The sequence below is a fragment of the Podarcis tiliguerta genome (assembly GCF_965153285.1).
Source record: "Podarcis tiliguerta genome assembly, chromosome: 9".
Taxonomy (NCBI): domain Eukaryota; kingdom Metazoa; phylum Chordata; class Lepidosauria; order Squamata; family Lacertidae; genus Podarcis; species Podarcis tiliguerta.
In genome coordinates, this window is record NC_139542.1 from 56,648,423 (window position 1) to 56,663,111 (window position 14,689).

Sequence of the window (14,689 nt, forward strand, 5' to 3'; positions counted from 1 at the left end):
ATGTACCATAAAGTACCAGGCACAAGGGCAGAGGGGGCACTGCACCGAGGGGGGGGGGGAGAGAACATGAATGCCAGCAACCAGAGATTTTGGTTTAGGGACGCTGGTGGCGCTGTGGTCTAAATCACAGAGCCTAGGGCTTGCCGATCAGAAGGTTGGCGGTTCAAATCCCTGTGATGGGGTGAGCTCCCATTGCTCGGTCCCAGCTCCTGCCAACCTAGCAGTACGAAACTATGCCAGTGCAAGTAGATAAATAGGTACCACTGTGGCGGGAAGGTAAACGGCGTTTCCATACGCTGCTCTGGTTTCGCCAGAAGTGGCTTAGTCATGCTGGCCACATGACCCGGAAAGCTGTTTGCGGACAAACGCCGGCTCCCTTGGCCTATAGAGCGAGATGAGTGCGCAACCCCAGAGTCGGCCATGACTGGACCTAATGGTCAGGGGTCCCTTTACCTTTACTATTTGCATATAGAGAGCTGGATTGTGCTGTGAAATAAATTCCTGCTTCTATGTACGGACAGAAACAGGATTAACACCACAGTGGTACCACTTAGGGAGGGAGCAAGCAACATTTGATTTGGGCTGGAACGCTATTGGTTCCTAGACTCACCTGACCTCTGCACAGTTTGTAGCAACAGCACCACCCTCTGGCCGTCTGCAGTGCTGCTGTTGCTGCTGCAACATAGCAAAGAGCAGGCAGTGTCTCTTTCCCATGGGAAGCTGTTATTGTGGGAGAAAGAAATGCATCTCTGTCCTACAGGTGGAGCTCCCTGTTTCAAGTGACTCACACATTGTGGCTTCCCACAGTGGCTGCTGATGCCCCTTTTCATCTCCCCATGTTTCCTTATGTACACACACACACACATTGGATAATGGGCTTAGGGGTGGCAGGTTAGAAGGATGAGCAAGCTCATCATATTGGATTAATATGTCTCAACAAAGTCACAAACCCAAAGCGCTCCTTTGTAATTTGTGCGCAAGCATTTCTGTCTGCTAAGAGAGCATCAGGCTAATTTGGGCAATATCACCAGCATAATCAACCTTCTCAATCATTCATGTGCCGATAGATGTTTACTGTGGTGTAGTGGTTAAGAGTCACGTAATCTGGGGAACCGGGTTCACGTCTCTGCTCCTCCACATGCAGCTGCTGGGTGACCTTGGGCCAGTCACACTTCTTTGAAGTCTCTCAGCCCCACTCACCTCACAGAGTGTTTGTTGTGGGGGAGGAAGGGAAAGGAGAATGTTAGCCGCTTTGAGACTCCTTAAAGGGAGTGAAAGGCTGGATATCAAATCCAAACTCTTCTTCTTCTTCTTCTACTTTGTATGCATGGGAGTGCAGAAGAGTTGGATGAGTTCAGAAGGGTTGAGACGAGAATTTGATATTTATTATTATGGGAAGTGGGCAGGTAAAAATGGAATCATGTTGCAGATAGGGAAACAACAAAACAAAAATGGACACGTTGGGACTTTTCAGTGTCTAGGAGGCGAAATAATGAGATTCTGTGCCCACTTTCTTTCATATAATGGATTTGTAATACTGTGAGAAGGGTAGCCATCAGCTTCAGGGACTTCCTGTGTGGCTGGGGGGGGGGTGTTTTGTGTGCTTTCTAGCTACAAAAGAAGCTTGGAGTTTGGTCACTTTCACAAGACTTAAAGTCAACCATAGGCAGGCTGCCATTTTGCCTTTAGTGATATTGTATGAGCATTTCAGTCTGCACTGAAAGCAAAGGAATTGTTTTGCATTGTGTTGAGATTTTGAGTGACTTAAACAGCCTGTATAAATTGTGTGAAGATGTCGAAAGCTTAGCAGAAATGCGTCAGGAAAAAATATATCCCAGTAGCACTTTGTATGGTGAACACACACACACACTCACTCTCTCTCACACACACGCCTAAGCAAAGCATCTCATCATACTTTATTTCACATAACAGAAGCTAAGGGGTCACTTGTTTTGCGAGGCTGTAGGCTGCTCCTCTGAAAGCCATCATTTTAGCAAACGGCCCGGCATCCTTGCTTGTGGCCATTTCCGCTTTTCTGTGTGACTGATTGTATTTATTTCAAGAAGTAAAACGCTAAACAAAAAGCATTGGTGGCAGAGCAGGGCTTGCTTGCAAAAGCGGAAGCCTTGCTGCAAAAACCAGGAGTGCAATTCGTGGAGGTAAAGGTCACATGCGCACACTCTTCAAATTGACAGGAGATGTGGCCCCGAGCGGCGAGCAGCTAAGTCGTAGCCTGGCAGGGGTCACTGACTGTTTGGAAGCAAGGAGGCAAGGCTGGAGCAGGTGGCTTCCAAATCACATTCATGGCCAGCTGTTTGGTTGGGGGGGGGTAGCAGACCCTTCAGGTGACCCTATTTTCCAGAGACAATCCAGTATTTACAGAAGCCATCCCAGTTCCTGCTTTGATCCTAGAATGTTCCTTAAGACGGGCCTATTTTCATCGAAGAAATGTTGGTGGGTATAGTTATGTGTGTTGGGATACTGCCAGGGAGACAAAGTCCATCTTGACCTCCACGTCGTCTCCGGACGTCCATTGAATTATCAGCAGATAAAGCACAGCGAAAGATGCAGTCAGGAGAGCATGATTTACAAGTTTATTCAGTGTTGATCAGAACAAAGAAAACCATGACTGCCTGCTTGAGAGTTTCCGGCAGAGAGAGGAAACTGATAAGAGCGTGCATCGGCTCTAGAATGTGGGAAGCTATTTCTAGAGCTCGTGTCGCTAATTGTTGATACTACGTGTCTACGGGAGATCAATGGACGTCCGGAGACGACGTGGAGGTCAAGATGGACTTTGTCTCCCTGGCAGTATCCCAACAAAGTGACCAGTGGCGGAGCTTCATGCTCCAGCACCGGGGGGCGGAGAGCAGGCAGGGGAGGGGCTGGCATGCATCCCAGGGCCTGGCACACCACCCGCAAGGGCATGACACGCGTCCTGGGGGCAGCGCACGCTGCCTGCAGGGGCGTGGCACCCAGCGTGGGTGGAGGGGACCAGCCGCGATGGCACCCTACCAGGATCATGCTGCCGGGGGCAGTGCCCTCCCCCCGCACTCCTCTGCCAATGTATGCTGCCCCCCGAGCCAAGGAAATAAGTAACTATACATTGGTACCTCAGGTTAAGAACGTTCTGGAGGTCCGTTCTTAACCTGAAACTCTTCTTAACCTGAGGTACCACTTTAGCTAATGGGGCCTCCCACTGCCGCCGCACGATTTCTGTTCTCATCCTGAACCAAAGTTCTTAACCCGAGGTCCTATTTCTAGGTTAGCGGAGTCTGTAACCTGAAGCGTCTGTAACCCAAGGTACCACTGTACAACCTTGAGAAGACATCTGAAGGCAGCCCTGCTTAGGAGAGTTTTTAAATGTTTAATGTTTTATTACAGTGGTACCTCAGATTACATACGCTTCAGGTTACGGATGCTTCAGGTTACAGACTCCGCTAACCTAGAAATAGTACCTCGGGTTAAGAACTTTGCTTCAGGATGAGAACAGAAATTGCGCAGTGGTGGTGCAGCGGCAGCAGCAGGAGGCCCCATTAGCTAAAGTGGTGCTTCAGGTTAAAAACAGTTTCAGGTTAAGAACGGACCTCCGGAAAGAATTACGTACTTAACCCGAGGTACCACTGTATGTTGTTATATATGTTGGGAGCTGCCCAGAGTGGCTGGGGAAACCTAGTCAGGTGGGTGGGGTATTAATAATAATAGTAGTAATAATAATAATAGTTATTTTATCAGACATTTGTTGGAGGGTATGGGGTAGACTGTGCATTTAAAGCACAAATCGATGATAGAGTGAGGGCTGCTGCATGTGCAAGTCTGGCCCATCTGTAGGCAAAATTTGCACCAATCGAGATCAACTTTCCTTTCCCATGCTGTGTCCCTGGGTCACCGCAGAAGAACGCAGTAAGTGTCTGTCGGAAGCAGCCGCAGAGGCCACTGGTGTCAACTGGCCATGGCAGTCGCCGTGGTGAGAAGTGGCCCTTCGTCCTCCCCATTCGCTGCGCCGTGTCCAGCGAAATGTTTAAAAATGGCCGGGGATATGGGGAGTAGAAGAGAGGAGGCCGTGGCAGGGATGAAGGCAATGTGCAATCCCTGTTACCTTTTGGATGTGTGGGTCAGATCTGGGCTGATAGATCACCACAGAAAGAGATAAAAGCATCCTAGAGCAAAACATACATCAGAAGGCTTAGTTTGGTCAGAATCAAGTATACACGTCCAAACGTAATGCTAAATACATTGCTTCTGGTAAATGAGCCACAATAGCTGCTAGAGGGCAGTGAAAATTTATGTCCATGGCTTTTTAGACCAATATACCCTCGTACTGTCTGAAATCAAAGAGGCTCATTGGTTGGCAGATGTGAAATATTGTGGCATTATTTTCAGCTCTCCTACTGCTCCTTAGAGATAGGAAAGGTGAGAAGAAGAAGAAGAAGAAGAAGAAGAAGAAGAAGAGGAGGAGGAGGAGTAGTAGTAGTTTGGATTTGATATCCCGCCTTTCACTCCCTTTAAGGAGTCTCAAAGCGGCTAACATTCTCCTTTCCCTTCCTCCCCCACAACAAACACTCTGTGAGGTGAGTGGGGCTGAGAGACTTCAGAGAAGTGTGACTAGCCCAAGGTCACCCAGCAGGTGCATGTGGAGGAGCGGGGAAGCGAACCCGGTTCACCTGATTACAAGTCTACTGCTCTTAACCACTACACCACACTGGCTCTCAAGAGCGAAATAATGCCCATGTTTAGGGCTGAGTTGGTACAGTTATGTGATGTGATGTTTGGTTGAGGCAAAAATGCACCATGAAGGAGCATACAAAGGAAAAAAAAATGTTTCATTTTTCTTCTACAGGTATCATCAGTTCTGGAATATGGGCTCATAGTGATTTACACAACCAGCCTTCGGGTGGTTAGAACAACCTTTGAGCGGTGTGAGCTGGTTCGGAAGATCTTCCAAAACCATCGAGTGAAATTTCAAGAGAAAAACATTGCACTGAATGGTGACTATGGGAAAGAACTGGATGAGAGGTGCAGGAAAGTAGGTGAAATCCCATCGCTACCAGTTGTCTTTATTGAAGGCCAGTATCTTGGGGTAAGTACCATATGCTTGAATACCATCTCCCTACGATGCACATTTTACTCAATAAGCATGAGAAATAATCAGGAATGCATGTATAAAAACAAGACACAAATCTTCACCATTGTTTGAGTTTCTCTAAAATACAGTATCAAAAGGAAAGGAATACAAAGAACGCGAATCGATATATAGCAGTCATAATGAATTCAAGCAGAGAGACTTAACAAAACATGTCTAGAAGAATGTGTAGACAAGATAAGAATGAAATAATTCTATTTCAGAAGTGTTTTGCATAATAAAACCCAATGGCTCTTCTTCAGTGGCCCAACCATACCTAAAGAGAACTGGTGTCCATTAGAGCAATTACTTATTGTGAAGTCTTCAATAAACCGTTGCTATACATCATGCTGATTTCAATCATTCTTGTTCAGAAAAGATGAACCGTAAGTCCTCTAGATGTTTTCGTAATTTCTGGCCATCAATTAGCTGCTGAGCTCAGATCAAGGTGCTGGTTCTGTTGCACAAAGCCCTATACATTAGGGCGGGGTGATAATTGGTTTTCAACATTGTGAGATGTACTGATATATCATGATGTCTGAAATAAGGATGGAGCTATGTAGAGGCATTGGCTGGCTTCATGGCTTTTCCCATACTGTGATTTTGGCACAACACACACACACACACACACCATGATTTGTGATATATTGCCAGGTCAAAAATTATGAAACCGATATCACTATATGGACTTTAAACCAGTTTTCGATTATCGCCCAGCCCTACAATGCATCTTGGGACCCAGATATCTAAAATGTATTGTGGCGTTTGTATGGAGCCCCTGGTCGTCTCACGGACTATTGACCACTAATCCGCTGCCACCAACCAGGTCCTCCCTGGTAAAATCACTTCAGTCTCAGTCAGGTTCTCAAGTAAATAAAGAAGAGTGTATTTTCTTTCTTTCTTTTTTTTCAATTTTTTCAAATTGATTTTCCAAAGTTTTTAAATAAATAAACAAACAAACATCTTAGTTGCACTTAATCCAATCTTAGTAACATTATTAAGTGACTTCCTCAAATCCCCCTGGCAGAATTTCAGTGTATATCATTGTAACAGTTTTCCAAAACAAATTTCTCGTAAAATTAACTTAATCACTTAACATCATTCTTTCTTCTCATTTGAAGAGTATATTTTATTTCAGACACAAACAACAGCATTCCAAACGTTGTTACTCTTTACTTTCATAGTCTTATTTTCCTCTCTATCTCTTCTACCTCCCCTCACTCAAGAACCCACTGCCCTGTCTCTCTATTTCCAACTGCCTGCCAACCGCTTTACCAACTGCCTTTCCCAGCCAGCCATCCCACTAAAACCAACCAACTACCCACCAACAACTCTAACAAACCTCGGGCGAAGCCCTTTTATACACATGTAGGCTCCGCCTCCAGCTTTCCTATTGGTCTACATTTTTAACCCTTTCTTTCCCCCCGTACAGACAGGCTCTAAACGAACGGGCAAACGCCACAGGTATCTCTTAAATACCCAGTCAATCACTGCCCTCTTCAGGAGAGAGGCTGCTGCAGATGCCATCTCTTAAAGGGGTCTGTTCTATACAATATAGGAATCAAGTGTTTAGTGTGTAGTGACACACATCCTTTCAAATTAGATACAAGCCACCTCTATTGTATGCTTTAATTCTAGAATGATTGTCAAGCTGCAAGCGACCTTGAGGTCTAACTGCCTGCAAAGCAGGAATCATTGGGCCCCTGAAAACCTTCCTTTTTCAACAAGAGAACTTTATCCCAGTCTGCATAAGCGCCGGAATAGTTTTAAGAGGCTTTTGGATGTTTCAATTGGATCACTTTATGTGTTTTCTGCCTTGGTTCTCCCCCCCCCCTTTTTTCCTTTTTAGGAGGAAGAGCAAGATATAAGTGCAATTAACAAATAAATAATTTCAATTTACGTGGGGCTGATTCTGGGTCTGGTTCAGAGGCTGCAGTTAGCGCAGGAGGCCACGGCAAGCCTGTTTGTGTGCGGAGCTTGCCGTCAGCAGAAAACACCAGTGTAGAAAGCTCTGCACTGGCTGGCAGATTTAAAGTGCTTGTTTTGACATACAAAGCCCGAGATGGAAAGCGCTGCTCCTGAGTCGGCTGACGCCGTTATGTTGTTAGTACACTGTCTTGTTTTTACATTGTCGTACTTCAGCGAAATACTGTCTTTTGTGTGCATTTTGTTGCTTCTCACTTTCTTGAGCAGGCTATTAATAACTGAAAGGATCAAATAAATAAACATTATTGTCGTAGCAAAATCTACGCATTTCACGTTACAGAGAAGTGTCCTAAACAGGCAGCAAATGGGCAGAGGTGGAGATGGGACGGTGCTCAGTTGTGCAATTAAGCCAATTGCGATGTGCGACAGTGGTTCTTTTCTGGGCTAATTAACACTGCTGTCTCTGCTTTTGAAGAAGAGGCAATTAAGGCAACTGGGCGAGCAATGGGTAACAGCGACGCAGGTCTGCATCGTCACCTGTCTTTTCAGATGCGATGCAAAATTATAACTGATAGTGGCCGTGTGATGATCCCGATGATTTGGACCTGCTTCTCGTTGACACATGCAGTGGCGTAGCATGGGGGGTGCAGGGGGGGCCGGGCGCAACATCGGGGGGGGCGCTCGCACTCGCAGCTCTCTGCCCCTACCTGGCTCACTCACTCTCTCTCACTGCAGTGCTGGCTGTGCGAATCCGATCCAAGCCGCCGGGTCGCCGCCCACTGTGGAGGGGAGTGTGCCAGGCATGCAGTGCGGTGCGGAGAGAGAGCGAGGGACTATCTGGGGGAGGGACAGTGCAGCGGGGGGCACAAATTACTTGCCTTGCCCCGGGTGCTGACAACCCACGCTACGCCACTGGACACATGGCACGAACGTGTCATGCCGCCATGTGGCAATAACAGATGGCGTGGTGGGGCAGAAGCTCTCACCTGACCTCCCAGCAGTTGAGGTCCCGGGTGAGGTGGTGGTGAGGTCGGAGTGGTGAAAACGTGCAAGCTGAACCACTCTGGCACGCTTACACCATGCTGCCCTCCATACTGCCTGTTGGGATGCTGCCGGTGTAGCCTTTTTAGCCTCGGGTGAGAAGAGCTTTGCGCCTGGGACGGGGAAATGGGAGTCAACAGACACTCAAGGAATAGTTTCAGAGAAAAAGCTTTATTCTACCATCCGGGCTGGTAGAAGGAGCAAGTGTGATAAATTCACAAACAAGCACGAGTAGTGGCGTAGCGTGGGGGGTGCAGGGGGGGCCCGGCTGCACCGGGCGCAACATCTGGGGGTTAGGGTTAGGGGGCGCAAATCCATGGGTTAGGGGGCGCAAATCCATGGGTTAGGGGGCGCAAATTACTTGCCTTGCCCCGGGTGCTGACAACCCACGCTATGCCACTGAGCACGAGTTCACAGCCATTTACACAGAGTATATATTCCCCTTCAGTTCCCTCCCCTTTCTCCTCCACCTCAAGAGTCCTGCCCCATAATGTGTTTCCTGAGCATGAACAGAAAGCTCCTGTCTTGGGACTCTTTTGGACTCTTGGTGCCCTTCCCAGGAAAGGGGATGAAAAGCCTTGCGTTCAGCGTGTCCAAGATGTGTTACAACCAGAGTGAGATAAGAGTCAGTTCTCAGGCTTGCTTTGACAGAGCCTATTCATTAGCTTTTTGAAGCCTTCTCATACTGTGATAAAAGGATAACATTTCGCCTATGCATCTTGTGAGAAAGCAGAGGAAAACTTTAGCCGTGGATTTTTAGAAGAGAGAAAGGAATTTTGGACAGTTTTGAGGCCTGGTTGGGGGGGGTGACTTCGGGCCTAGGTGGGGTCACCTGTCCTCACCTCCTTCATTCAGGGAGTCGGGGGCATTTGGCAGGCCCCCAGCTGGCTCCAGCCACCGGCCGGCAGCCAACCAAACACCGGTTCTCAGAACAGCATCAATCAGCGACACGAGCCTCCGATACGTTCAGAAGCTGTGCACGCTCTTATCAGCAGAGTGAATAAATCCTCACAACGGAAGTGGCGGAGAGAAGCACATGTAAGCATTATTTACAAGTGTTTATCCAGCATCAGGAACAAAGGAAAAACATGTCTGCTTCCCTTCGTGTCCAGCAAACAGCAGTATACAAACGGAAGTTCCCAGCAAGCCTGTGCTGGAAGTAAACAGGCATGTGGCACACAAGAGTCATGCCTGTTCCTTTTAAGGTGGAACAGAACTATATCCTAACACTGCCTTCCCCATGCTCTGACCAGTAAGCAGAAATGACTCAGTGGCCAGGAGGTCAGGTCAGGATCCCCATGGCAGGATCTGCTATTGCAACTGTGTGGCATGGCAGAAAGACACATGAAAATAAACAGGCAGGTTTCAGACGTTAAAACTCATTAGGTTTAGTTTTTTTGCAGCCACACTGGGCATCATCATGAGGGATGAGAGAGAGAGAGGGCAGTTGTTTGAGCCCTGGCTCTTAGCCACTGGCAGAGGCAGATTTAAGAGTTTGGGTGCAGAGCCGGGGGGGGGGGGGACACACAGGGAATACCACAACCATTACTTAGAATGGAGCACGTTTAGCCTGGAGAAGAGGAGGTTAAGGGGTGATATGATAGCCATGTTCAAATATATAAAAGGATGTCACATAGAGGAGGGAGAAAGGTTGTTTTCTGCTGCTCCAGAGAAGCGGACACGGAGCAATGGATCCAAACTACAAGAAAGAAGATTCCACCTAAACATTAGGAAGAACTTCCTGACAGTAAGAGCTGTTCGACAGTGGAATTTGCTGCCAAGGAGTGTGGTGGAGTCTCCTTCTTTGGAGGTCATTAAGCAGAGGCTTGACAACCATATGTCAGGAGTGCTCTGATGGTGGTTCCTGCTTGGCAGGGGGTTGGACTCGAAGGCCCTTGTGGTCTCTTCCAACTCTATGATTCTATGATTCTAGGTGGTGGATGCCAAATTTTGGCATCACACATGGTGCTGCTGGAATTTGAGACCTCAAGGTCCGCCACTGGGACGTCACTTAAAAGCCCACGCGAAAGGATGCGTTTCTCAAATGCTATGTTAGTGAAAACTCTTAAATCAGGTTCCCTAAACATCTGCAGAAGTCTTTCCCAACCTGATGCCCTCCAGAACTTTTGGACTACAACTCCCATCAGCCTCAGCCAGCAGCCTGGCACCAGGTTGGAGAGCCTGATCTACAACATGGATCAGATCTCTAAATTCAGTATCGTCTGGTGTTTTTTTTAAAATAAAAAATTATAAATGCTACTTACCTTGACTTTAGAGTCTAGGTTCAGTACAGGAGGTTTTTTTTTTGAAGGGGACTGAGACTAACTGGGACTAATTGAGACTAACTGGGACTAACTGGGCGGGACACGGGTGGGGGCAGGACGCGGGTGGCGCTGTGGGTAAAAGCCTCAGCACCTAGGGCTTGCCGATCAAAAGGTCGGCGGTTCGAATCCCCGCGGCGGGGTGCGCTCCCGTTGCTCGGTCCCAGCGCCTGCCAACCTAGCAGTTCGAAAGCACCTCCGGGTGCAAGTAGATAAATAGGGACCGCTTACTGGCGGGAAGGTAAACAGCGTTTCCGTGTGCTGCGCTGGCTCGCCAGATGCGGCTTTGTCACGCTGGCCACGTGACCCGGAAGTGTCTCCGGACAGCGCTGGCCCCCGGCCTCTTAAGTGAGATGGGCACACAACCCTAGAGTCTGTCAAGAGTGGCCCGTACGGGCAGGGGTACCTTTACCTTTAATTGAGAATGTCAAAATTCTATCATGCATCAAGGCCAACAAAATGCCATGTACGTACGTGATGTCAAAGGCTGCAGTCTGTACCGTCAGAGGGATGGGGCGTACGCTAGCCAAACCAACTCCTCCTTCTTCTTAACTTCACCACTGCCACCAAGTGGATACCTTAATTTCTCTCTTGTTTCCGCCACTAAACAGCCTATTAACCTTCTAGATTTTCACCGGCCCAACCAATGCTGGCATTTAGGCACAGGGTAAATAACAAGGCGTCTGACCAATTTTCTGCTAAGCAAGCCGTTAGACCCAAGTCTTTATTTTTCCTGCAATTTCTGTCAAATCGGTCCTCCAGCCTCGTGTTCCATGTCCTGGTGATGTCTTCTAAGCAGCACAGCTTGCCACCGTCACTAATGCTTGAAATGTCAGTGAGTTGCTTCTGAATGGGAGTAGGTGCAGTGGCCACAGAAATTTGCCACTTTCGGTCTGCAGCAAAACCCTACCTCAGCTACCGAATGTGCGCTGCGAGGTCCGGGCTCCACAGATGGCATTCTCCTCAGTTCCATGGTCTTACTGCTTGCCTTCTATCACTGTGCCATTGAGAGCGTGCTCACTTATGGCTTATGTGTGTGGTACGGAAGCTGTACTACCCAGGACAGGATGGGGTTGTGCAGGGTTGTTAAGGCAGCAGAGAGCATTGTTGGCTGCCCACTCTCCACCTTAGAGCAGATTTATGCCACAAGGTGCCATAGGAAGGCACTGGACATAGTAAAAGATCCATCGCATCCTGGTCACTGTCTCTTCGAGCTTTTGCCATCGGGACGGAGATACAGGACGATGAAGACAAGAATGAGTCATCTTAAGAACAGCTTCTTCTCCAGAGCGATCTCGGCCCTGAATGGGAAGCCCGGACTTTGAAAGTCATCTAATCTCCCTTGCTGTATTATACTGTATTGTTTAATTAGTGTTTTTATGGAGCAGTCAAGTAATTTCGTTGTCCCCGAAGGGGGCAATGACAATAAAGATATTATTATTATTATTATTATTATTATTATTATTATTATTATTATTACTCACTTTCAAACTCTTCCCACCTATGCCCATCATTTTGACATCGCCTGACCTGTATGAGAGCTGCCAGAATTTTCTGCACTTTCTAGGCCAAGCCAAGGAACTTTGGTCGGGCTTGGGTGCATTACCTTTTTGATGCAGGTTTTGCGTGACGAGACGGTTTGCTTTTTAGGCTGCCGCATCAGTGTGGAAGAAAAGCTGCCTATTTAAACTGCAATTATGTTTGTCAGCCTACTTAAGGGCTTATTAAGGCAGCAACTTACACAGTTTTTGAGTTACGCCATTTTAGGAAAAAGAACTAATTTGACTGTTTGAGCAAACTCATAAGAGCTAAAAAGAGAGAGATAAATGCATCCAAGTTTACCAATACACCAAGCAAGGGTGTATTGATTTGTGTCTTTCAGTTTGTCTTCCAAGTCACATTGTGGTCGCATTCTGGCTCTTTTCTGTTATAGTGCCCAGCTGAGTTCTCTAAGGCTTTTCAGTGTTTCAGCCCTTTTCTTCTCTTGCCTTTCTTCTTTTCTTCAGTTTTCTGGCATCATCTTTCCAACTCTTCCACTTACTTTTGAATAACTGCCTTATTTTCTAACTCAAGTTGTATAAAACTTCCTCCCTCCCAATCAGAAGGAGAGTGGAGTCATGACTAAGATTACCGTATTTTTCGCTCCATAAGACACACCCGACCATAAGACGCACCTAGTTTTTAGAGGAGGAAAACAAGAAAAAAATATATATTCTGAACGAAACAGTGGATGTATGATTTTTGTGGTTCATGCTGTCGCCACAAACATGATTTGTGATTTGACGGTGAGTTTGGGGTAGCTCAATGCAAAAATCCTGAGAATCCATGTGGATCCGTGCTTTGTAACCAGGTTTTTGCTCCATTGTGGCCCCACGAAACAGTGGATGCGTGTGTTTTTTGGTGCAGGCTGTAGCCATGGACATGCTATGTGATCTGATGGGGAATATGGGGTGACCCAATGCAAAAATCCTGAGGATCCTCCCAGGCAGCCTCCTTTATCGCTAGTGTCCCTTATCTCCCTCCTGATCGCTTGTCAATCAGCTGCTTCCTTTCAACACCCCCTTCCCTCTTGTTTGCCAGCGTCTTTTCCTTAGCTGGAGCAGTTTTTTGCTCCTCCTTTTCTTTTAATTTCTCTCCTCATTGCTTTAATCTTCCTGTCTCCTCTCCTTGCAAGTTCACTGTCTTTACCTCCCCCCCCCCCGGCAGCCTCCTTTACCCGCAGCCTTATCTCCCTCCTGATTGCTTGCCGATCAGTGGCTTTGTTTCAACACCCCCTTCCCGCTTTCTAAAAAAAAGAAGCACGATCTGCTTTTCATCCCTGGGCAATTTGGCTCCAGGGACCACACATCCGCTCCATAAGATGCACAGACATTTCCCCTTACTTTTTAGGAAGAAAAAAGTGCGTCTTATGGAGCGAAAAATACGGTAATTTCTCCTCAATTGGCAGTTGCCTATAGGACTCCCTTCACCTGCATAAGGCTGCCCATGAACTGAGATCAACTTCAGAGCCCCTGCTTTATGCCCACTGTTTAGATAAAATAGGTTGGCAGCAGGTACTCTCAGTTTTTGTTGGAAGGGGGCCAGGCCCCCTGAATATTGAAGGGACAGAGCAGGCTGAGTATGGAGTTGAGTGCAGGGCCGCTTTAGTGGCTGGATCCTCCAGAGTGCTAGGCCTCCTCCAAATGATGTGACGTCATGCTTGCATCACAGGTGTGATGTCACAGGTGTGTGATGTGCGCTGGGGCCCCTCAATCTTTGGGGAACTTGGCGCCTCTGGTTGTTAGGCACTTGGGGGGGGGGCTTTTATATGGGAGCATGCGCCACCTCCATGGAACCCATTATCCGAGGAGATATATTGGTGATTTGGATTCAGGTCATTTTTTTTTCTTGATGGTTTTATGCTGCTGCTGCTCACATTACATTTTAACTGAGCTATAATGATGTGGTTTCATTTGCCATCAATGTGTTGCGCTTTAAATAGTGTTTTAATCTTATCTGCTTTTACAATTGTTTTGTGTATTGTAAACAGCCTTCTGAGAGTATATGCTCTGAAAGGCAGCCCAAAAATACTCCAATAAACACACACACAGAGAGACTTTGGGCGATACTTTTTAAAAGCCAATGAAATTTTTTTATGAGCCTTAAGGTAGTTCATGGAAGAGTTTTATTTTCTCTGCTTGAAAACCTGTATGCTGAGCATGATATAATTTTAGTTCTTTTGGACTGCTGGGGAAACAGCTCAATGTACTGCAGCTGATCTTATCAGATTGTCATGAAATGAATGCCATCTATTTATTTACAGAAGCACACTGGGGTCAATAGCAGAACATATAATCTAGTCTTTCAGAAGTATTTTCATCGCCTGGTAGAATATTGTTGGAATAAATTTAGCAAGCCTATTTTATTCTCAAAGCCATAAGGAGTGTGATAATATATGGATTATTTTTTTTAAAAAATGTGTTCTTTAGTTTTAGCCTTTATCAGGTTTGTTTTGTTATGCAGTCTCCTTTTTGTTACATAAGGCTCCTTGAATATATTGAAGAAATATGACCCATATGTTTATAGAGAAATTATTATGAAAAATGAAAATGAAAAAAAATCACCCTGTGTTTCCTTACATTTTTAGCAGCAGCTGATCAATAAATCTGTCCTGTTAACCCAGTTCATGCCCTTTAACAGGAAGGGAAATAGCTTTCACTTGTGAGAAACCACAACATCTTGACCTGACTTGGCAAAATTGTGTGGAACTGATTTGAAACAAAACAAAATTATCCAACCCTGT

General features: G+C 46.6%; 2 protein-coding genes across 2 annotated transcripts in view; both read left to right on the top strand.

The window, feature by feature from the left end:
* Positions 1–14,689, top strand: part of LOC310685552 (uncharacterized protein) — a 945,613-nt gene that overhangs the window by 104,003 nt on the left and 826,921 nt on the right. The window lies entirely within an intron of this gene.
* Positions 1–14,689, top strand: part of GRXCR1 (glutaredoxin and cysteine rich domain containing 1) — a 54,444-nt gene that overhangs the window by 29,425 nt on the left and 10,330 nt on the right. Inside the window, exon 3 of the mRNA XM_083458462.1 lies at positions 4,838–5,077. Coding sequence (XP_083314588.1) covers positions 4,838–5,077 — 240 coding nt within the window. The remainder of the gene's footprint in view (positions 1–4,837; positions 5,078–14,689) is intronic.